Source organism: Bemisia tabaci, chromosome 3 (assembly GCF_918797505.1).
Source record: "Bemisia tabaci chromosome 3, PGI_BMITA_v3".
NCBI lineage: Eukaryota > Metazoa > Arthropoda > Insecta > Hemiptera > Aleyrodidae > Bemisia > Bemisia tabaci.
In genome coordinates, this window is record NC_092795.1 from 33,799,451 (window position 1) to 33,823,281 (window position 23,831).

Sequence of the window (23,831 nt, forward strand, 5' to 3'; positions counted from 1 at the left end):
AAAAAAAAAAAAAAAAAAAAAAAAAAAAAAAAAAAACTGTATTTGAGTAAATACAGCCGATCAATGGATATCTGCTGTTTTATCAAAGGAGAGATGAATGGAACTAACACGGAAAAAAGACGATTTTCGGCGAAAATATCCTTAAAAATGTGTTCAGATATTGATCCAAAAGGTGGACATCAGAAAACCTAGGAAAGCCTGAAATTCGTCGACCACTTAGAAAGCGGCACTTTTTTTAAAGTAGTAAAATGATTAAGATTTAGTTTCTCTATTTAGGCACTCTGTTATTCGGGTTTTACAGCTGATGACAACTCCCAAGCATTGCTGAAGCGAGAAAAGCGAGAGTGCCTTCAATTTTGAACATGCAACACGCATATCCGTGGAACACGAATAGTTGCATCAAGGCGCCACAACCAACTCACAATCGGTGTCGTATTCGTAAATGCAGCCAATCACCAATTTCAACAGGTCATTCTAAAATAGACTTAGGTAAGCTAAGCGTCAGAAATTGTATTACGAGAATAACAGTCAAAAAACTTAATCGACCCGTTCTGAATTTCAGAGCTTTGAAACATTAAAGCGACGATTTAATTACACAATCACATTATTTTGTAATCTACAATTCATAATCATAACTAAATGATTCAGACAGTTTCTAATGGTTTTTCTCGTGTTTTCATCTCTGCCGCCTAAGTCTCTTTACGAATGACCGATTCAATAATTGGCCTTAGATTCTCTGGCCTCATCTCGCTAACTGGTGCCACCCCCCTTTACATAGCACCGTGTTATTAGAGTGCTACAACTGAAGAGTCCCATGTATGTCTGCCGAAAAGAGGAAAGCGAAAGTGCCTTCAATCTTTGAATACGCAACACACACATCCGTGGAACACGAATAGTTGCATCAAGGCGCTACAGTCAACTCTCAGTCTAGTCTTTGTAAAGCGGCGACGCCTCCAATTTTTATAGTGCCAATTTCAATAATTAGTAACTGAGACCGAAAATGTCATGAAGAGTAAAAATACAGCTTTATTGACACTTTCTCGTGGAATGTCAGTTAAACATACATTGAAAAATTGAAATTTCGGGCTCTTATTTATGAAATTCTTAGAAGCTATTGATACATATCGCGAAGTTTCAAGGGAGAACTTCTTCTTGTAGGATTGGAGACACCCAGAGTTGCTAAAAGATTTTTCATCGATTGAAATTTCTTAAATTTCATAAAATTTCTTTATTCCCCATAAAATTTCTTGAAATTTCCTCATGAAATTTCTTGAAATTACCTCATGAAATTTCTTGAAATTACCTCATGAAATTTCTTAACTCTGGAGACACCTGTACGCAGGTGAGACTTGATGACCGGTGACGCGCTCTCTCGGCGCTTAAGCGCAGCGTGAAGGCGGCCTTATCTCGCTTTGCGGGACCGCGTGCGCGATGCGCGTTCCCAACCTCAGTCGCTTCACGCTGGGAGCGGGCCGGTGCGGGAGCGAGATCGATAGCCGACCGGAGCGGGAGCGCGCGAGCGAGCGAGCGAGCGGGGACGTTCGACCGCGAGCGGGTCGATCTCTCGGGTTGGGGGCCGGGGCCGCGGGGGGCGCCAGCGTCGCCGCCGTCCGTATTGATCCCGGCCCCGGCCGTCAGTCGTGCCCAGTCCGTGCCGCGCCGCGCTGTGCTGTGTCTCGTCGGTGTGCTCTTCGGTGCCCGTGCCCGTGACTTCGGCTTCGCGATGGCTGCGCCTGCAGCATGCACCCGCTTTAGTGATAATTACGACCTCCGAGAAGAATTGGGAAAGTGAGTACCTTGTTTCTCTCCGCACGCAACGCATGCCACCAGCGCGCCCGCCGCCAACCTAGCCAGCTCCCGAGCATAACCTAGTTTCGACGGCCCGGCCGCCGACGACGAGGACGCTTCCAACTTGTTTGGTTTTTTCGGCTCAAAACACCACTCCCACACCCTACCTAATCCCTGTCCAACAACATCCATCCCGCCACCAATTGCAAATTCTAAGCCAGCCCAGTTTGTTCGCAATCACTCTTCTCGATATGGCCTCCACCTATCCCATAGTGTCCTATTGACGCATTATTCTCACATATTTTGAGCCCTCGAAGTGTTATTTTCCCATCCACGTGCTGGTTTTCCAGTTCAAGTACGCTATATTATGAAAAATATCGAGATATTAATTTGAAAATATGTTCGGGAAGTTCCGCGTCTATCTCCTAGAGGGTGCAAGTGGCGCTATAACCCCTTACTCTGAACCTCAGTTGCACTCCCTTACACCTGCATGTACTCCTTGTGTATTATTTTTATTCTACAGCAAAAGTCCAAAGTAGAAGTTGACACGATATGCATTTACTCGCAACGATTCCTCTCTACATTGAATACACACCGTAAAGTGCTTTTGACGCATCACTTTTCCAGTATAAGAATCCTTGCAGTATCATTCACTCACAGCCATGCTGTATCCTATATTTTGCGGCATCGCACCGAAAAAAGCTACGGGATTCCTCCGAATTTTCGAACGAATCCCTTCAGAGGTTGCAAGCGGCGCATAACCTTCATTCTGAGTACCTTAGCGGAGTACTCTTACACATTCAAATACTCAAAGGGCTACAACCAAGTGAACTCTGCGTGAAGCAAGTTTACTCGAAACTATTCCTCGTAACATCGCATCCTCCTCATGGGATGCTATTCAGGCGTTACTCTTGCATATTTTGAATCTTCAAGATGTCGGGAAACCGACAACTGATCGATATAGACAAAGTGGTTTCAGTATCCAACAGTGACAGAACTATGCCGAGGCAGAAACTGAAGAATTCGTTTGAAAGTTCGGGTACAAGAAGCGCCAATCCCACACTTTGAGCCCCATATCTAGCACATCATTAACTTCTCAATTTCTCTCTACAAGAAAACAGGGCCGTCTTAAGAGCGAATTTTCAACTCCCCATTATTGAACCCTCAAAGCTCTCTCTCCTGATAGCCACACCGGTTTTTCAATTGCACAGCACTATGCCTGAAAAAATTGATGAATTTGTTAAGGAGCTAGCTCGAATATCCACCCAGAATTGCCTTTTTAGTCGCTCAGAGGGTGCAAGGGGCGCAAACCCCATGTATATATGGTCCTAAACAAAAATCAATAAGCACATATTCATTTTGTACAGATTTTGTTTCACACCTCGGTAAAAGAAAGTCCTCTGTCTATAATAAATAGGCACGATTTCAACCCAGTGTCGCAATTGTCCAGTTTCCCTTCATTCCTAGGAGATAAAAATTACTAATAATTTACGTCATCGGTACTATATAGGCAACGCTGAAATTAAGCTAGGGTGTAAGCGAAACAGGTGAAGCGCCCTTGGCTAGTATCGAATGCTGCGAACACCATACAAATTTCATCTTAACTCCTAGGTGCAACCATTCGGGATCTTAGGTGTCCGTGTTGCATATGCATCGAAAGGAAGGCGTTTTGACTGACCAGGCGCTCACCATTAAAACCGCGGCGCAACGCCAACGGCGGTCTTCGCTGCGAGGATCCAAAATGGCAATGCGCTTTTAATGGAAATGTTGCATGTGTGAGGAATTTCCGATATGACTATTGATTCTTTTGTAAAAGTTCGCGAGAAACACAATGGTGCCACTGGTTCTCTCTGAAATCAACTCTCAAGCTCAAAAAAAGTTCTCAAAATGAGGCCAAAATGAAGGGGATATCCCACGCTATCCTGAGAGTCCACATCTACATCAAGACAAACTCTCCATGCAAAGAAAGCAGGGAGCAAATACATTGACAGGGCTGTCACTTTATTTGGGTACTCCAAAACTAAAAACACGGCAACCCTGCTAATGTATGTGCTCCCTATCTTCGCATGGAGAGCTTGTCTTGATGTAGACGTAGACTCTCAGGATAGCGTGGGATATCCCCTCCATTTTGACCTCAACTTAAGAGCTTTTTTGGAGCTTGGGAGTTGATTTCAGAGGAAACCAGTGGCACCATCGTGTTTCTCGCGAACTTTTACCTGATAACATGCAACATCTCCATTCTTCGTCTGTATTACAAAGATATCTCTTAGGCGCGAATAGTTGCATTCAGGCGTATGCCGGCATGTTTAACTCCTCTCATTGATTCGCTCTACTAAGCGTCGCTGGTGAGGCGGTTACTGTCTGAAGTCAAAACGCCTTCACTCACGTGCGTATGCAACACGGACACCTAAGGGGCCCGAATAGTTGTATCCAGGAGTTCGTGTGTTTGTATACTGTTCGTCGCATTCAACATCAGCGAAGGGCACTTCGCTTGTTCCTGTTACACCGTAACTTAACTTCAGCGTTGCCTTTTGTGATCACTGATTTTTACCTCGACACTGTCATTTTTCCAAGAAATTCATTATTTAAATGTATCACAACTTTGCCGGCCCTGGAAATCGCAAGAAAATTTAGTGAAATTTTTAAGAAGATTCAACCAAAAAAGTATCTGTTAAAATATAAAATGACGGCGGTGATTTTTAAATGTCGCATTGCGCTTGTGATACTTTGGCCGGAAGAACGAAAACACACCAATTCGGAAAAATGAAAATAATCAAGACAAACACAAAACTGCACAGTAAGTGAAGAAGCTCGTTTCAGAAACATATATTTGCTACCAAAAGACAAGTACTTATGGACACTTCAAAGGTCCATGTTGGAACAGACGCGCTAACTTCAATGCCCTTTATGTAAATTACTTTCTTTAATGGAAACTAAGCACTTTCGAGTAACCGAGTTGGTGTGTTTTTGTTCTCACTGATTCAATTGCAAATCCCTGTAGCATACAGGAGCTCCATAGGGCGGAAATTCATGGGTTGATGGACGGAGGCGTAAAATAGAGGAATTCTGTGGAGAGCGACAACTCCGGTGGCATTGTTCTCGGGGCGTTTGAAGTGTGATGGGACTGCTACTGCCGAGCCGGAGCGGGGTCGCGAAACTCGAGGTTTGTTGTGGTTGCGACCCAAATTTTCGTGGATTTTCGCGCGATCCCGAACCTGAGACCGGGAGGAGGGAACGCGCGGCGCGCGGCTTAATTATTCATCCCGGTGACACCGGGCGACGCGACCGGCGCGGCGCGCAGCTGGCTCCTCTCAGTCTCTCTGTCTGCGCCTCTTCCGCGCCAAGCAGATAAGCGCCATGCCATGCCCCTGCAGTCATCCAGTAGTTGATAAGAAATCCCACCGAGGCGACGACGACGCCACCACCGCAACGCCGGAAAACGCTCACAATTGGTCAGGTCACCGGCCAGGACTAAAATTCTTGTTACTTTCGTTGGGTCATTCCACGCCAAATCAGGCCAACTTTAAGTTGAAAAGTTCACCGATTTTTCTCTGCGATCTTATGTGAAACTCAGGAAAATTTTGGTCAAAAATTGCGCCTGTATTTTCGTGTTAAAAAATTGAATTGTTTGAGTCAGTCTGGCAACCTTGGAATGGAGTTGCGTTCCTTTACATGAGGAACGACGAATTATCCGACCACTTGCGATGAGACATCGGCTATCGGAAAGCTCGGATCGTCGGAACCACGAAAAATTACTGAAACAACGACCATACAGTCCGAAGAGAGTGTACAAAAGTGGCGTTTTGACAGTTTTGACACGAGCCAGAAACGGTGGCACTAATACCATGGGAGGCCCTCCTATTTGCCATTGGTGGAAGCACCGACCATTAACGACAAGCTGTCTTGACATGGTCAGAGCGTGCGAATTGGGCTTAAGAGTCTGTTGGGGTCCCGGCCATCAGCGATTGGAAATAGAGGTCAGTGGCGAGACGTGGATCATCAACAGATACTCTTCAATTTAAAGCTATGGTACAGAATTTTTATCAAAGTATTTGCTGCGAATACCATGATAATCGATCGTTTTCCATAATTTTAAATAGCTTATCAATCGATCAATCTCAGATATCGGCACGTATTTGCGAAGCGTGGATGCGCACAAACCCCGATAATCGATTCTTTTCCATGAGTTTTAATAGTAAATGAATCGATCCATCGCAAATCTCGGCACTCATTAATGATGCGTGAATCATTGGCCAGCGATAATTTCCCATTTAAAGCTATGGTTAAGAATGTTCATTGCAAAAACCCCGATAATCGATTTTTTTCCATGGGTTTTGATAGTAGACGAATCGAACCATTTCAAATCTCGGTACAAGTAAAGCGTGAATCATCGACTATTGATATTTTCCCATTTCAAGCTATGCTGCCGTGCTAAGGAAGAACGCCGTATGATCCTTCATGCGTTGCCAAATTTTCTTTGATAAAACACTAATTTCCTGCTAAACTTAGGAATATTTTTCTTCTAATCTTCTTGATAATTTTGCTCGCAATTTCAACTAAAGTTCCTGGAAATTTCAAAGAAAAATATTCATAAATGTCCTCAATAATGAACGTTTCATCGAAGGAAATTTGGCAACTCTCGAATGTTCATACGGCGTTCTTCCCTAGCATGGCAGTATGGTTAAACGTGTTCATTACCAATACCCTAATAATCGATTCTTTTCCATAGGTTTTCAATGGTAAATGAATCGATCCATCGGAATCTGCGACACGGCACCGCGACGCCGGCGCGGCGTCGGGCATAAAATCCGAGGAGGATGTAAACACTAATGCCGACACGCGCTCCGCTTTGCTCGGCCACGCTCAATGGCTCCCGCCCGCGGTTTCATCTTCCGTTTGTTTACACCGATTTTATCTGTTGCGCCCGATCCTCGCGAAAATTAGCCTCGGGCTCCTAAATCCGAACCCAGCCAAGCGCCACGCGTGGGAGACAATCCTAATTTTGTCCCTGCTTTGGTAAACGAATGCAAAGGTTTCAAACAAATCGGACTGCCGATTTGAATGTGACGATGGTGCGGTTACTGGTTCGATACGTATGGTAAGTCCAGAAATAGTCCGGAACAGGGGCTCAGATACTTCCAAGGGCTCCTTCAAAATTTACGTATAGGTTCCCCCATTTCAAGTTTTCGTAGAATTTTTCCCGACACATGAAGTAACGCCGTCGACACGTCAACAGTTTTGCTCCCTTAAAACAGTGCCTTAAACGTGTTGTTCCCCACCTCGTAAAAAACAAAAAATAGAAACCGTTTTCACAGGGTGACTACATTTTTCTCGTCCTCACATGGGTTCCCCCATTTCACGGTTGTGGACCGGGACTGGTCGGTCCCGTGGTACAGAAGTTTCTGCATTCCTGGTTCCTGGTCTGGAAGGACTTGAAAAGCGCTAAAAACGATGGTTTTGGAAATTTCCAGCTTCATGCATATGAGGAGAACTACATATTTTTGAAGTTTTTATGAGGGCAGCAAAAATGTCCTCAGGCCAACTCAGGCAAGAAAATCTTTAAAAATTATCTAATTTTGCTCCGTCTACTTTTTCTTAGAAAGTCCGTGCTTTTCAATTTTGGTCAGAAAACAGTCTTTCATTTTTTGTTAGAATATCAGTAGACATCTTATGTGACTACCCCGTGCTCCAATGGATCAAAGTTTTCCAGGAAAGTGAAACGCTGCGAATACGAGCTGAAATCCGTGGAAAGTTTTCCCGGTTGCTCATCGAAGTATGAGTGATTGACGTGTGCGTTTCTCTGTGAAAGTTGTCCCGGAAAGTTGATTTTAAGCTAGAATGCGCGGGAACGGACAAAATGCTACCTACAAACAACATTCAGGGTTTTTAGCCATCTGAAAAACCTGCAAAAGTCTGGGAATTTCGCGAACATGCGTCGACTCGATAGCTCCAGCAGCAGAGTGCCATTCGAGAGAGTCCGAACAACTTCTAAGTGCCATTTTCCATAACTTAACATATTAATTTTTAATTCAATTCTCAATTATTATTTATGAAACTTTTTACTTCACTCGCTCCATTTACTTTTACATAAATTTAATGTAATCCACCTCAACTACATGCAGAGGTGGTTTCGTCCGAATTGTAGCAAAAGTTGAGTCCGAGAATTTGGGAATTTTAGTGTCAGGGAAAAGCGAAAAGTCAAAGATAGACAAGAATTGAAAAATGAAAAAATTATGAGAACCCTAAGTACATTGAAACGTCTCAATTATGCTCCGTTTTTTATCCTTTTCACAGAATCACGGCACGGGGTTTGTTTTGCTGGGAGGGCCATAAAAGTGGAAACTCCTTCAATTTTTCGTGAATGCAACCCGGACATCCATAGAGCACGAATAGTTGCACTCAGGCCGCTCAGGCGTTGTTTTACGAACATGTCGCTAGCTGCTCGGGGTTCTTTTCATTCCTCACTATATCGCTCTGAATACTCCGATCTCCGAACCAATCACAGTGAAAGGATATTAAGATTCGACTGTATCTAGAAGTACTTGATCGAAATTGACCCGGAAAAAACAGTCAAAATATTTTTAAGTTTTTAAAAACCGTATCGACAGAGCTAAATTCCGGTTTTTGAGATCTTTCCACTCCTCTGTTTTTCGGACGTACAAAATTCCCTCGGGAAGCGTGCGTTTATTTTCATGTATTTCTCCGCAAAAAAGTGAATGATGAGAGTCGAGTCAACAAGTTTTTAAGTTACCCAAACCTTAATGCTTGGATATTTAAGGACTTACACTTCGTCTTTCAAAGTCTGCCAACGTTTTAAGCACGAAGTAACAGTATTCCTGGAAATTCTTTGAATTGTGGAATCGTTAATTGTTTCCCACACGAAAGAACTTAACTCTATTTCAATATTGCCAAATTTCCCCTTGCCAATCGTTTATTAACTAAGAGAATCTTGGGCATTTCTAATCGAAAATTTCACTGATTTTTCCTCGGATCTCATGCAAAAACCAGACAAATTTTGGATAAAACTTGGACAGGTGTATTTGTGTAAACAAATTACTTGTTTGAGTCAATTTGGAAACTATGGGATTGAGTTAGGTCTCACCGTCCGGGAGACGACGAATTCACCTCTCTTCACATTTTTACTTTCTCGCTCCCCTAGTTTTTTTTCAATATAGTGAAAATCCGGACAATCAAAAAATCGGAGAGCGGTGGCTTTAAAGAGAAAATGATTGAATGGAAATTTGACGTTTCCCCAAGGAAGGACGAGGTAAGGGGTAACGATGGACGGGGCCAGGCATGATGGGAGAGGAATTTCGGGTTCGCCGGGCCCAAGTTTTCGTCCTATTTTTAATTTTCGGCGCATTCCAGCGTCCTCCGAGCTCCCTTTGAGTGTTGGCGCTTCATTTTCTCGAGGAATGTAAACTATGCTGCTTAGGTGTTCCGCATGGGCGTTCGTTGTCAGCGGCGACACGGAACTCCGCGCGCTTGACATTTCCGTTTAATCGTGGATCCGAGGAAACTCATCGCAGATCGGCAACAATGTCCCATAGCATCCGATGGCATTTCGGTTCATCGAGCGGTTCACATTCACCCTGTTTTGCTGTGTTGTAATTTGCAAGGTGCATGGCGTATGTGACCTTCCCCAAAATTCCACGCAGAACACTGCTGAATCATGAAAAATTGTCGAAAAAGTGTTCTTTCTCTTGGAACTTCAGGGCCTTCTTTTAAATTAGCCTAAACGAAACCTCATGATGAGCCAATCCTCCAATGAAAAGTGAAACATGAGTTTAAAGCTCGTCTCGGCAACACTCTGTTGCAAAGTTGACTTTTTTATAATTTAAAAATGCTAATATTATGAAGTTCTCGATTCGTGTGAGGGCTTCTTTGGTAAAATGGGCAAGGGTACGCTGCCGTGCTAAGGAAAAACGCCGTATGAACCTACAGGTGTTGCCAAATTTCCTTCGATAATGGACGAATTCCCTGGAAAACTTATGAATATTTTCCTTCCAATTTTTCAGATAATTTTGCTCGCAATTTTACCTAAAGTTTCTGAAAATTTCAAGGAAAAATCTTCATAACTTTCCTCAAAAATGAACATTTTATCGAAGGAAATTTGGCAACTCTGGAATGTTCATACGGCGTTCTTCCTTAGCACGGCAGTACGCAGGAGAGGTGATATGCGAGGCGGCGTGGCGCATGAGTCTGAAAGTTCGCTCGGCGGGCGGGGCGGGGTGGGGTGGGGCGGGGAAGTTGGGCAGAGTGCCACGGAGCGGCGTGGCATGGGCGCGGAAGACTCCGAAGAGGAAAACAATTTTCAGCGATAGTGTTACCGTGGCCGCGGAGTGAGGGACCGGGATCGGGGACCGGGGGACCGGGGATCGGGAACCGCGGGACACTTGTCAACATCAACTTAAAAAGATCCCGAGCCCCGAGTCGAGAGCACTGACCTTTGTCGAGCGTCCGAGCAAGTCGCCGTCACCGTCGCCGCGCAAAGCCACGCTCCCACAGCCAGCCCGCGACACCAACTTCACCGCGCCCTTTCCAGTCATTTTAACCAGGGTCCCTTTAAAGAGAGAGTTAAGACAACGCGGCTCATGGATGTCAAAAACGGAATGAAGAATACAGAAATTGGACGATTTTTCTAATCTTTAATCAACCCATTCTCGAATTCCTATCTCTGTTCCCACTCTCATTCCATTTGTACCGTGCCGTACCCCCAATGTCCCGGTCCATTCTAGTTTATAATATTTGCAATTGGTGAAAATGTAACCTGTATTCCCATTTGTGACACCGTGAAGGCGTAAAATACAGGAACCAATCAGATTTGGATTCGTATTGCCTTTACTCCCAGTAGAAAGGGACTCCAGAGTTCCAGGGAGAATAAGAGGAAAAGAGAAATAAGGAGACAAGGGGGAGAGAAAACAGGTCGAGGCAAGGAGGAGTAAGAGAAAGAAAAAGAAGAAGAGCCAAAAACCAAATAAAAGAGGAGAAAGAAGACACATTTAAAGAGGTGGAGGCAGAGGAAGAAGACGGAGAAGAGGGAGAAAAACAGAATAAAGAATGTATTTTTCCTCCTCCTTTTTCTTTTTTTCATCCGTTTCCGTTTATTCGTCGCTCTCCTCTCATGATCTTCCTCTCTCTCCTCTTCTTCGCCAGACTTGCAGCCGAGTCCATACCAGACGAGGTGTTAGTGCTGACGTTGACGACATGAATAGTCCTATCAGCGGCAACAGATGGGTTTAAAATCTTGGCACTTGGTCGAGTGGCCAATTTTGCGTCGCGCTCTATCTGTGAAAGAGCGGCTTGACCGCTTGAGCATAGTCTACGCGTCTCCTGCAGGGTCCTCCCCGCATTCAGCGTCCGTCCGATGAAAAACTCCCAGCCATCGTGTGAAATGAGGTCAATTTAGTTTCAGCTAGCTAAGGTTATGTTGTTTAGAACTTGGAAAAACTGGGAAGCTCCGCACGGCACCGAGGAACGAAAAGTCTCCGGAAAAATTTAGTCCTCAATTCGCGGGGTTTCTTCTCTTACTAGTCCAGTCAATCTGGCATTTTATTTTGCGAAAATCTGAGGAGAAAAAAGTAAGACGGATTCCTATGTAATTTGGGTCGCTGAATCCGAATCTGATGTTTGCCAACAAAAATTTTGACCGGAAATGGCCGCCATCTTGAAAAAATGGCGGAAAATCACGTTTTTTTCCCCAAAATCCCCCAAAATCTCACTTATTTTGGGGTTTTCGACAAAATAAGTTATCTTCACTTTTAAAGTACGTAAAATTTCCTATCAAACGGCTTTTAGATTTTTGAAATCGAACAATTAGGGTAAAAGTTATGGGCGATCGCGTTAGGGGTGGTTTTAGGGGTTGATGAATTTTTCACCAAAATTGCTGCGTAAAAACGCTGTAACGCCGTTGGAAGTGAAACAAAAATTCCGAAAATGGTTTGCATATGTCCCCCTGGGTACCAGTGACTCTCCGCCATGAAGAAATCCCCCACCCCCGCCCCTCCCCCCGCGCCCCTCATTCAATGTGCACTTTTTTCAATTAAATCACACCAATTACAGATGCCGAAAATGTATGCAAAACCCTCATGGATCACTTGGTTTTCCAACTCCCATCACCCCCCTTAATCCCGTTATGACCCCCCTCACCTACCCCTCCCCCGTCAACCCCCTCCCCGCCCCTCCATCCCTCCACCCCAAACCCTTATTAGCCATATAAGAGCCACCGAACCGATTCTGAAAGCAAGATTTTTTTTTTTTATTTTTGTTTTTTTTACAGGCGGCGAAAATCTTTTAAAGACTTCATCTTAGGCAGCTAGGAACTCAAGATGGATGTGTGGGATTTCCACCCACTAAAAACCCCTCCGCTTTGAGTGAGCGAATTGAAAAAAAAGAGCACCGAATGAATGTTGTCTTGAATCCCTGGTAAAAATTGGCAGTAGGATCTGTGTTCCAAAATACTATAGACCTACAGACGGCTGTCGGTTTTCCTATAGCTTCTGTGGCTGACTATGCAATTTCTTATAGCCTTTTATAGACCGTGGCAAAAAAGCTACAGCAAGGCTATATACTGTATAGCCTGGCGATAGGAACCATAGCCCGGCTTTATATTTTTTTATCGCTTCGTGTAGCCCGGCTGTATAATTTTTTATCGCTTCGTGTAGCCCGGCTGTGTGAAATTCTTCGCTCTCTACAGCCAGTTAAATAATTTTCTATCGTCTTCTATATCCAGCTATAAGAATTCCTAAGGTATTTTGAATAACGCAGCTCCTATTGATAATTTTTACCAGGGATAGCTTTTTCTCTATGACATTTTCCATAAATCCGCTCAGACTCGGTAAATTCGGTATTTTAATCAAATGTCCATAAATCCACAAAAAATCCAGCGTTAAGATCTCATAACGATCAGGCAATTTATTAACAGTCTGCAAATCAAGAATTTTGACGTCTTTCATTCCATCGTAGCGTTTCTTTTCAAAAATTTCAACGGGTGTTACTCCAGAGGCCCGAGCTATTTTACCGGCGGATTTTGAGATAAATTACGAGGTATTACTTAATCAGGGTAAACTGATGATTGTGGTGTGATACACCTTACGCCGCCCATAGCATGGAAGGTGTTCATTCCATCAAGCGTCTTGACAATTTAAATCCGCATTATCGAATATGAACTGAAAGAAAGCGTCGAAATTGATTTTTACAGGTCCATGCAGAATAGCAGCGGTTTCAAATTTCAAAATTTCATGGTACGGTGCAACGTAGGCGAGAGATTCAATACACCAATCAGTTTTTTCGATCTGAATTTTTAGCACACATACAATGAAACTCCGATTTGGATGGGCGAATTATATGACCGAGGTCTGACTGCTGAAATTGCAGAGTGAGAAATCGCGTTGACTTTTTTTTGGAACTTCGGTTTACTCTTAACTTTTTTGTTATTTAGAATAATAGTATCAAGTAGGAGCTTCAGAGACTCAGGAATGTCTGATTCCCCGTTCTTAAAAAAATAACCAAATCAAACCAATGAGTGATATCTTTTCCCGTTTTTGGTGATAAGATTCTCAACGAAGCTTGGTAAAATCAGGTTTTAAGCAATAAAAACGCTGAAAGGCTACGTATCGTGGAAACTGCTGCAAAAATGATTCTCGAGGATATCAGAACGAAGGGTTACGACACAGACAACTATCCTGCATCTCATGATTTTTTTAAGAACGCAGAATCAGACATTCCAAATTCTCTGAAGCTCCTACTTCATACTATCATTCTAAATAACAAAAAAGTTGAGAGCAAACCGAAGTGCCAAAAAAAAGGCAACGCGATTTCTCACTCTGTAATTTCAGCAGTCAGTATAATACCGAATTTACCGGGTTGGAGCGGATTTATGGAAAATGTTACAGAGAAACAGCTATTCAAGACAACATTCATTCGGTGCTCTTTTTTTTCAATTTGCTCACTCAAAGCGGAGGGGTTTTTAGTGGGTGGAAATCCCACACATCCATCTTGAGTTCCTAGCTGCCTAAGATGAAGTCTTTAAAAGATTTTCGCCGCCTGTAAAAAAAACAAAAATAAAAAAAAAAAAATCTTGCTTTCAGAATCGGTTCGGTGGCTCTTATATGGCTAATAAGGGTTTGGGGTGGAGGGATGGAGGGGCGGGGAGGGGGTTGACGGGGGAGGGGTAGGTGAGGGGGGTCATAACGGGATTAAGGGGGGTGATGGGAGTTGGAAAACCAAGTGATCCATGAGGGTTTTGCATACATTTTCGGCATCTGTAATTGGTGTGATTTAATTGAAAAAAGTGCACATTGAATGAGGGGCGCGGGGGGAGGGGCGGGGGTGGGGGATTTCTTCATGGCGGAGAGTCACTGGTACCCAGGGGGACATATGCAAACCATTTTCGGAATTTTTGTTTCACTTCCAACGGCGTTACAGCGTTTTTACGCAGCAATTTTGGTGAAAAATTCATCAACCCCTAAAACCACCCCTAACGCGATCGCCCATAACTTTTACCCTAATTGTTCGATTTCAAAAATCTAAAAGCCGTTTGATAGGAAATTTTACGTACTTTAAAAGTGAAGATAACTTATTTTGTCGAAAACCCCAAAATAAGTGAGATTTTGGGGGATTTTGGGGAAAAAACGTGATTTTCCGCCATTTTTTCAAGATGGCGGCCATTTCCGGTCAAAATTTTTGTTGGCAAACATCAGATTCGGATTCAGCGACCCAAATTACATAAGAATCCGTCTTACTTTTTTCTCCTCAGATTTTCGCAAAGTAGACCCCTTTTTTGGGCCAGATTGACTGGACTATACGGCTCCGATACCATTTTGGCCAATGACCTCATAGCGGAGAGAGGAAAATTGATCGGTTTCATACCACACATTTCTTGATTTTCGTTCCTCCTGAAGCTCGGTAGTTCCAAGTTCTATGCACATCATAGGAAAAATTGGTAGGTAATTTTTGTGGGTCTTTTCTAAGTACAACCTTTTACCTTTATATTCTTCCTTTTTTCCTCCTCTTCTTCTTTTTAAATGACAGTTCTGCGGGCTGATTGTTGAAATTGATAGATAGGGCAAATAGACAAAGAGGACACAGGGAGTACGGAGCGATCCTATTGGTTGAAATGGGTGGTTCTTATAGACTAAGGGGATTTATAGGGTCTCTCGTGGTTTGCCGTTGATTAGTCTATTACCTACCTCCTTTATCCATTGCAACCATACCCGCTTCCACCAGTAGGATCCCTCCATACCCCCCTTGTGTCCTCTTTGTCTGTAGCTTTATCTATCAATTTTAACCATCACCCGCTGCTGTGGCCCTTAATGTAACTTCTTGCCAATCAATCATATCTCTAATCGCATCTCTCTCCATTTCGTACACTCATCGTTTTTCTATCTTTCTTACACTTTGGGCCCTTCTAAATTGTGGTCTCTCTCTTGACATTGCAACTATACTTTTTAGTCGTAAAATCTTACGCGTTCTGATATCGTCCATGCTTTTGCCATGTTCGAACCATTGGATTTTTTGAGCTATTGTCAATCTGACAATATCTTCATACTCCAGGATTTGTTCGATATCCATGATGTTTCTAATTCTTCATTCTCCATTATTCATCCTAAACACACTCCAAAGCTTCAAAGATCCTTCGGATAATTTACCCTTTATTATATTACAAGAGTGAATGGTAGAATTAGAGAGCTAGAGAAGCCAAGGCTGAAACAGCGTCCGCTAAAAAGTCACTGACGGCTTCGCTTAGCACCAGAGCTACTCAGGAGGTTTTGTATATCCTCCAGTAGATAGGTATTTTCCGCAAAATGCAATTTTCGCAACTTAACTTGTACATTTATTTCTCATTGAGTTCAAAGCAATCAAGCAAACATTTCGAAAAACACAACGCTATCTAGACTGAAAACCCAAGAAAATAATCATTCTGTCATCGCGAACCTCAAGTACTATACTTATTCCTAGGATGGAATTAAAATTTGCGAGCAGAGCGCGTCTCTAAAAACTTGGAGCGACAGGCAAAATGCAACTTATTTTATCCGTGATTGATTGGTTCGCGCGGTGGGTTTTTTCTCTGAAATGCGCTTTTTCTGCAGCGCGCAGAGTAGCCCCAATTTGCCTGCTTGCGTAACATCGCTGATTTAGCAGCTACGACGCGACGGTAGGCGGAACCTCTCGTTGCAGCTCGGCGAAATGAATGGATTCGGAGCCAACGTCTGACTCTGACCTTTCAAAACTCGTTACCACTTTCATCCTCCACCTCTATTGAGTTGTTCTCCAAGCTCAACTGACAACTATCACCATCACGGCCTATCAACATCGACCTTACTCCGCACTTTTTCTCCTCCACAAACCCATTAAGAACCAAACAATGACCGATATTCTCCGATACCTTCTTGAATGTTTCATGTTCGAGAGCACACGTCAGGTCCTTCATTTGCTCTGATAGCATATCATCAAAAGAAATCAATATTTTGTTCAGATTCGATGTTTTATTGAGGCGTCGGGATAGGATCGAATAAGCTCTCATTTTTTATCCCAAATTTTCAAATTTCTCCACTGCGTATAATGTAGACCCTCCTAAGTGTAGCTGTTTTATCTCGTTGAAGTATCTTAAAACAGTCTCTCCTTTTTACATTTTTTGAAAATTGGGTTTCCGAGGTTAATTTTTGTTTTTTTGTAAAATTTTCTTTGAGAAAATTTTTTTTTCTAAGTCACATAAATTCAACTGCATCTGCAGACATGAATCAAAGCAATTCAGTTGTGCTACATTTTATCAGACAGATTATATTTTAATGTGAGGACGGTTTGACAAAATTCATTTGCGAATTCTTTTGCAAATTTCAGGAAATTATCTCTATGCCACATCAAAAATTTTCTTAAAATTGTAAAAACAATCTGCACGACCATTCCCAAGTAAAGAAACTACATTCTCTAGGGAATTTGGTTACAGCTAAATAGACTCGGTTCCTTTCTGCTCAAGTCTGTTGATTTTGCATCTCGGGCGTAGTTGACGCGAGTGGAGCGAGGATCCGTGCCGTTTTTAACCGTTTATGAGTGACGAGGATGGAGCTGTGAAATATTAGACTGCACCATAAGAAGTGCGACTGCTCCGAAAAGGGCAATTCTACTTGAGCGGAGTGAGCTGGTGCCAAACGGAGCCCTATCCTCTCAGCGCCGGCTGTGGCTGTGGTTGTGGCACTGTGGCGCCGCCTCCGGTCGACATAGAGTACCTGTATAGCGAGAGTATGGACAGATCGCTTCATGGAGGGCTTAGGGCCCAAAAGTGCAGCCACCCTTCTAACCAACTTCTAACGCACAAAATTTCACTGCCAGTCTGCAGATTCCAATTCTAACTATTCTAACCATGATGGCAAAGAATGTACAGAAATGAGCGTTCTTCCGCGAAATTGAGTAAATTTATGCAAAAACTGAGTCAAACACGTGCTTAATAAACGACGGTTCGTAACAATAGTATTAGTAAATCGTTCTGGATAATTGAAATTCATAGGTTGGCTGCATTTCTGGGCCCTAACTTTATTCGCAGAAGCATCGGTGAAGGCCTGATGGATTTTCGGAGTTTCACATCTGTCCATACTCTCGCTATACAGGTACTCTAGTCGACAGAGAGCGAGGATTTGTCCGCCGACAAAACCCAAGAGCCATACTGCCGTGCTAAGGAAGAACGCCGTATGAACATCCGAGAGTTGCCAAATTTCCTTCGATAAAACATGTATTTTTGAAGAAATTTATGCACATTTTTCTTTAAAATTTTCAGATATTTTAGAGTAAATTGCGTACAAAATTGTCTGAAAATGTTGGAAAAAAATATTCAAAATTTTCCCAGTAAATTAGGTTTTTATCGAATTAAACTTGGCAACGCCTGAAGGCTCATACGGCGTTCCTCCTTAGCACGGCAGCATAGGAGAGCGCACGCTGAAACATTAGCAAGGCTGCGTGCGCGAGCTTGGACGTGTGTAGTTTTTTTGCTAGACATCGCGGAGACAGACGGCCCACTGCGCAGGAGTCTGAATTATAATCAAGGCACACCGTTGCGTTGTCGCGTGTGCCTCCTAGTTGGGCGAAAGGCCCGGTGGCAGTATATTTAAAAGGCTCGGCTCTCATAATCTAAAGGCCCGATATACCCGCGAGGTGCAAGCGCCTCTTGAAAGTGAAACACCAATAGGCAAGGAGGATTTCGATAGTTCGACGTCGAGCGATCGAAATTCTGGTTTCACTTTCAACTAGAGTACCTTTATAGGGAGAGTATGGACAACTGGATATCTGTAGCTCTTAGAACCAAAAAGGACGACACAACGTGAAAGACGAAAATCACGTTTTTGAGAAGTCAGGGGACCCTGAAAAAGTCAAGGGATTTCGATCAACACTAGGAATAGTCAGGGAATTTCACTCGGAACCTTGAAGTCTTTTCTTCCAGCCAAGATATTGCGATTTCTTTTAAAATTTCAAGAGACTTTTCGCTAAAAAAAAAAAAAAATTGTAATTGGGCAACAGGTGATTCCATTTTCAAACGGTCCTGCTTTACGGGTTTAGTCCAACAGCACACCTAGTGTTCGTTTACTTTAAATTACGTGACTAATTTTGGGGAATTTGGCAAGAGTGCAGTAGAGCGGTTACGGTCCCGCTGGGCGCAAGAGACGAGGCCTGTAATGGGCCTTTAAGTAAATCAGCTGATCGACGGCGCGGCGCCACTCTGGCTCACAACTCAACTTACGGTGGCCATTTTCTAAAAAAATCGCTCACTTCGTCGTTTCCTAGACAAAAGAACGTAACTCCTTTTCAATATTGCTATAACTTTCCATTCGTAACTTTTATTTTTACGAGGAAATAGTTAATGCATTTTTAACCGAGCTTTTCAGTGATTTTCCTTTTGATAACACGCAATAATCAGCCAAATATTGGGTCGAAACCGCTGTAATTTTCTTGACGAAAATAGATTTTTTTTACAGTCAATTCGCAACATTGGAATGAAGTTACGCTCTTTCGTGTAGAAAACGACGAATTTCAAGCCATCACTTCGATTAAGGAAACCCAATGCTGGGGTGTATAGACTCGAAACCCGATTCTAAGCGAAATTTCAATATCACTTTTTTGGGGAAGCAGAAGTGGAGACTAAAGACTGCAACCCTTCCCCTTAACCCTATGTAAGTGATCTTCATTTCCAATATGACACTTCGTTGGGCCAATCGGCCAATCTCATGGCATCTTTCGAGTTTTTCCAAGTGTCCCTGGTAAAAATTGGCAGTAGAATCTGTGTTCCAAAATACCATAGACCCACGGCCGGCTGTAAGATTTCCAATAGCTTCTATAGCCGTCTACACAATTTCTTATAGCCTTTTATAGCCGATGGCGATTAAGCAACTCACAGCCAGGTGATAAAGTGTATGCTAAACGTCACTAATTACGGATGCTAGGACTTAGTGGGTTTTTGGACCACTGCTCTCTTTTTGGGCCGTAGTATCTTGATTTATTTTGCGAGGAAAGCTCCGTACTCTTAATGGATGCCTGCCATTCCAACCTGCCAAGGTTGGAGCACCTTCAATTCCGTATGATACTGTGCAATACCTCTGGTGTGAAATAGTTACTTCAAGCGCCGTGGTACGCTGCGGCGCGGCGCGGCGGGCGAGGCAGCCAGCGCGAAACGCGGATTGGCGCCTACAAACCTAACAGGAATACTTCACGCGTTGCGCAATGCGTGAAGTATCCCTGTTAGGTTTGTAGGCGCCAGTACGTCGCCACTTTGTTTTGTGTTAGGCTCTAATATTTAATCTGGCGGAGTCAGCGTTATTCAACTCATGATTTTGGAATGTTTGCACATCCTGTATGGATTATTCTCGTTGTAATTAATGAAAAAAAATTTGTATTAAAGGAAAATATAACGTAAGTTTTGTAAATATTAAGGTGGTTCCGTATCAAACTTAATGATTTCGAAAGCACACGAATTTCTGCACAATTTCTTACAGCCTTTTATAATCGATGGCGAAAAAGCAACAGCCAGGCGATAAAGTGTAAAGCCCGGCGATAGGAACTATAGCCCGGCTGCATAATTTTTTATCGCTTCGTATAGCCCGGCCGTATGATTTTCTCCGCATTCTACAGCCAGCTATATGATTTTCTGTAGCCTTCTTTAGCCGGCTATAAGAATTCCTATGGTATTTTGAAACGCAGCTCTTATCGCCAATTTTTACCAAGGGTCGCACCTACTTCAAGATAATTTAACAATTATCGTAAAAATATTTGCTCCCCTCGATGATAAGGCAGCTGCAATGCCTTTTTTAAAACTTCGAGTCTTAGAAGAAGAAGAACTGTCATTTCTGCGGATGAGTTAAGAAAAAATCATTTTGCACGTACACCCAACTTTCGTGAAGAGCAAGTGAAATTCAGAAAATGTTGAAATTCGCGGATATTTGTCTCCCTTTTAAACGAGAATTCACTTAAAATTTCTAGTACTTTACGTCCTCGCGGACAAATTTGTGCTCGTCGAATCAGCCTCCAGTTTGTCTTTCTCTTCCTATTGACTTTTTTTTCTTCAAATGTAATCGAAACTATATTTTCTGAAGAAAAAATTCAAATCCACTAATTGAAAATGTTGCGTGTTAAGTTATCCAAGGCTTCAAAACACTATGATTCTCCTCTCGACGATCTTGGAATGGAACGCAGTGATGAATGCGTAACCACGCGAAAATAAACAGGAAAATGGAAACAGTTTACCTCACGAAAATCTGATGGACAGGTCGACAATAAAGCTACAATGATATTATCCTTCTTTTAGATTCAATGTTAGGACCACTGTGCGGCCGCGCATGCGCCGCTCGTGTTGTTTGTTTTTTTGCCAAGAATTAAACATGTTGCGAAAATTTGCGACATTCAGTGACACTCGTGATAATTTTATCGCCGTATTATTAGGACCTCTGTACCATCATGATGTCATCCATAGCATTTGTGTGTGCCGAAATTCTCTCTTCGTTTATAGCACAATCAATAACTGAAACTATAGATCAAAATCAAAGAAAATCAGTGGTATAAATCGAACGGATTCAATCAGAGCCGTTGCATCTCATGTTACCCAATTCCCGCTCATGTTTTATTTTTGTGCAAAAAAATCAAGAAGTACACGGAAAACCAAACTTAGCGCTGATCTCGAACGCTTCGGACACCTAAAATACCGCCACCTGAAGGCAATAGTGCTGAGCCTATCACTGCCGTGCCAAGGAGGAACGCCGTGTGAAAATTCAAGAGTTGCCAAATGCCTTCGATAAAATGTTTGTTTTTTATGAAAGTTATGAACATTTTCCTTTGAAATTTGCAATAACTTAGGGTGAAGTTGCAAACAAAATTATCTTAAAAACCGGTAGAAAAATATTTATAAGTTTACCAGGAAATTCCTGTTTCATCAAAGGACAGTTTGGTAACGCCTGAAGGTTCGTGCTGTGTTTTTCCTTTGCACGGCCGTAGGTACTGCAGCTTTAGAGTCCAGTCCTACATGCTGTATAGGGCTCAGCTCCACTCACTACTGCCTTTCGTTGGCGCTATTTTACCTCAAGTGTTAGGGCTAAGTTGTTTTTTCCGTGTATAACATCTTGAAACTCTTTCCGAATTTATCCTACATTATGAGGAATTCTCACACTCAATACACACAACATTTCAAAGCAGAATGTTGCGTTTAACAAAGAATAAAGTCGTGCTGCTCTTAAAAACTGTTCTTTAAAAAATGTTAAAGGCAAGTACTTTCTGATTTTCGTGAACAAATTGAAACACGACGAAGGGAATAATCCTAAAGCCCCGCTTTCAACACCACACAGCACGGTCTTGCCGTGGGTCAGTGGCATGTGGCATGTTCCATTTGTATGCGCACTCACACCATTTCGTGCAACCGCATTCTCGCACAGCAGAATGCTATTAGCATATATAGATAAGGATAACATTTGCAATAGATTCCAACCTCGCGAGAATTTTCTTTCCTGTTTTTTTTTTAAAAAATAAAAAAAGAAAAAAGTTTTCCAGCTGTTACTTTACGCTTTGCATTTTTTCTGTGGCAGCGTAGACTCTCGACGTTTATGATGCCGAACTTAGGCAAAAATGACTAGTAATGCTTTTTGCAATACACGTGTAGAAACGCTCCGTGCTGAGAAAGTCCATCACACGAACATTAGATTCCCTTCGAAGAAGTATGGGCTTTGGTATACGTTTTTTAGTATTTTACTTAATTGAAACTATTTGAAGTTTCCTATAAAATGTGCATTTTATAAGAATTTGGGGACAATTGAATGTGTTTAAGGTGTTTTTTCCCCTGCATATAGCCGTATCGTTAACACGCGCGGAGGAAAAAATTCGGTCATAAAACCACAGCGCTGTGTTCTAGAAATGGACTGCATTTTGCAGTAAGGAATTGCTATTCCTGGCTTATCTTAGAAATAACGAATGTGCCAAAACTCCCCTTACGTATATTCAAGCTAAACTGCGTTGTTTTTTTGCGTTATTCGGTTGAATTTAAGAAAATTATTGTTATTTGTTTAAACTATGAACAGTCCTGACGATGATGCGTAAGCATCTAAAAGCCTTGACTCTGAAAGGAGATACGTAAGTCAAAAATTCAATTCTGAACTCATTCGAAAGCTTTTTTGAAATACGAATGGTTCAAAATCGTGTCTTGATGGTGGAATTCAAAATTTAGAAAATGATAATGACATCCATCGGAGAGACAAGGCTGTACGCCCAATTTCAATAAAGATATCGCTCCCCTTCTCAGAAAATACGATGATTGACATCATCCACAATACAATGAATTAAGGCGTGTTGAGTGAATAAGAGTGCAGGGAAATTTCGACTACGTTGTTAAGTGGCGACTGCGATTAAAGGGGGGTGTGAAAGGGTAAATAAAGTACGAGCAGGGCTGCGTAAAGGAACTTATTAATAATTGATCGCGCCCTTTTGTTACTGCAGCGTGTTAAAATTTCGGGTTTTGTTTGGGCTTATTTGTCTTCTTTGAAAAGGGAAGAAAACACGCAGAAGAACCCCTCAGCACAACCGTAGCAAAAAGCAGAAGGATAACAAGCTTTTGTTGAGGGCCGTCTCAAAAGATATGTACATTTTAAAGCATAAATCATTCAGTTTCCCAGTTTTATGAAACCATTCCAATGTTTCTCGCGTTATTGATGGGAAGCTGATTGTCGGAATGCGGAAAATTTTCCAGTCAGCAGGATGTCTACAAGACCGGAATTTCCGGAAAGTCCGGAAATAGTACTGCTTTTTTAAGGACGGTCTGGAAGTACTGAAAAATTGCGGATATTCCACTAGTAGGTCCGGAATTTTACTCACTTTTTGTCATTTTTGTCGCAATTTGAGCGAGAAATTCAAAGGAAAGACCATTGGTTTAGCAAGCCCAACCTAATTTTCAAAAACTCGCCAAGCGAAGCGCTCACCCCGTCATTCATCAGTTATCATTCGGCGAATTGTATTTGATTTTTGCTGAATAATTATAGCTCGTCAACCATCATTACGCAAAAAATATCGTTGAACTGAACATACTTAACTCCATTACATTATTTAGATTGTTAGTGTAGGGCCCCTAAAATATATTGTCTCTTAAAATAATAATGTCATAACCTACCCCGATGCTATCAACGAGAATGAAGCTATATCGCTTTTCTGGGGCATGACACTAATTGCATCTATGAGACGCGGTGCGAGTGACATCTTCTGCATGCAACTATTCGTGTCCTTAGGATGCCCGTGTTACATATACGAACAATTGAAGGCGCTCTACGTTTCCTCGTCCCTTGCTCTTTAAGTGTTGCTCTTCGATCATCAGACAGCAAATAGCGTTGACCTCCGAATCCAACTTGTGCGTAGTTCGATAGCATTTCTCAGATTTTCTCTGGGTGCGTCCGCGGTGGGTCTAGCATAGATTTCATTTTCCTCGGGGGCCAGCGTCGGTGGCGTCGCGGCGTCGCATCTCGTTGTAGTGATACTGCCACGCCGCGCCGCGCCGGTGCCGCCACCGCACCACGCCACGCCACGCCGAGCGG

The 23,831-nt window shown here is 42.6% G+C and overlaps 1 protein-coding gene across 12 annotated transcripts in view; it reads left to right on the forward strand.

Moving 5' to 3' along the window:
* The first annotated feature begins 1,496 nt into the window (after positions 1-1,496).
* Positions 1,497-23,831, forward strand: part of CaMKII (Calcium/calmodulin-dependent protein kinase II) — a 252,745-nt gene continuing 230,410 nt past the window's right edge. For 3 of the 12 annotated variants that reach the window (XM_072298215.1, XM_072298218.1, XM_072298213.1), the window contains exon 1: positions 1,507-1,788. In XM_072298215.1, the coding sequence (XP_072154316.1) occupies positions 1,724-1,788 (65 nt within the window). In that variant the 5' untranslated portion in view covers positions 1,507-1,723. Of the gene's footprint in view, positions 1,789-23,831 lie in introns of all 12 variants that reach the window. The other 9 variants (XM_072298212.1, XM_072298210.1, XM_072298220.1 and 6 more) reach the window with 7 other exon arrangements.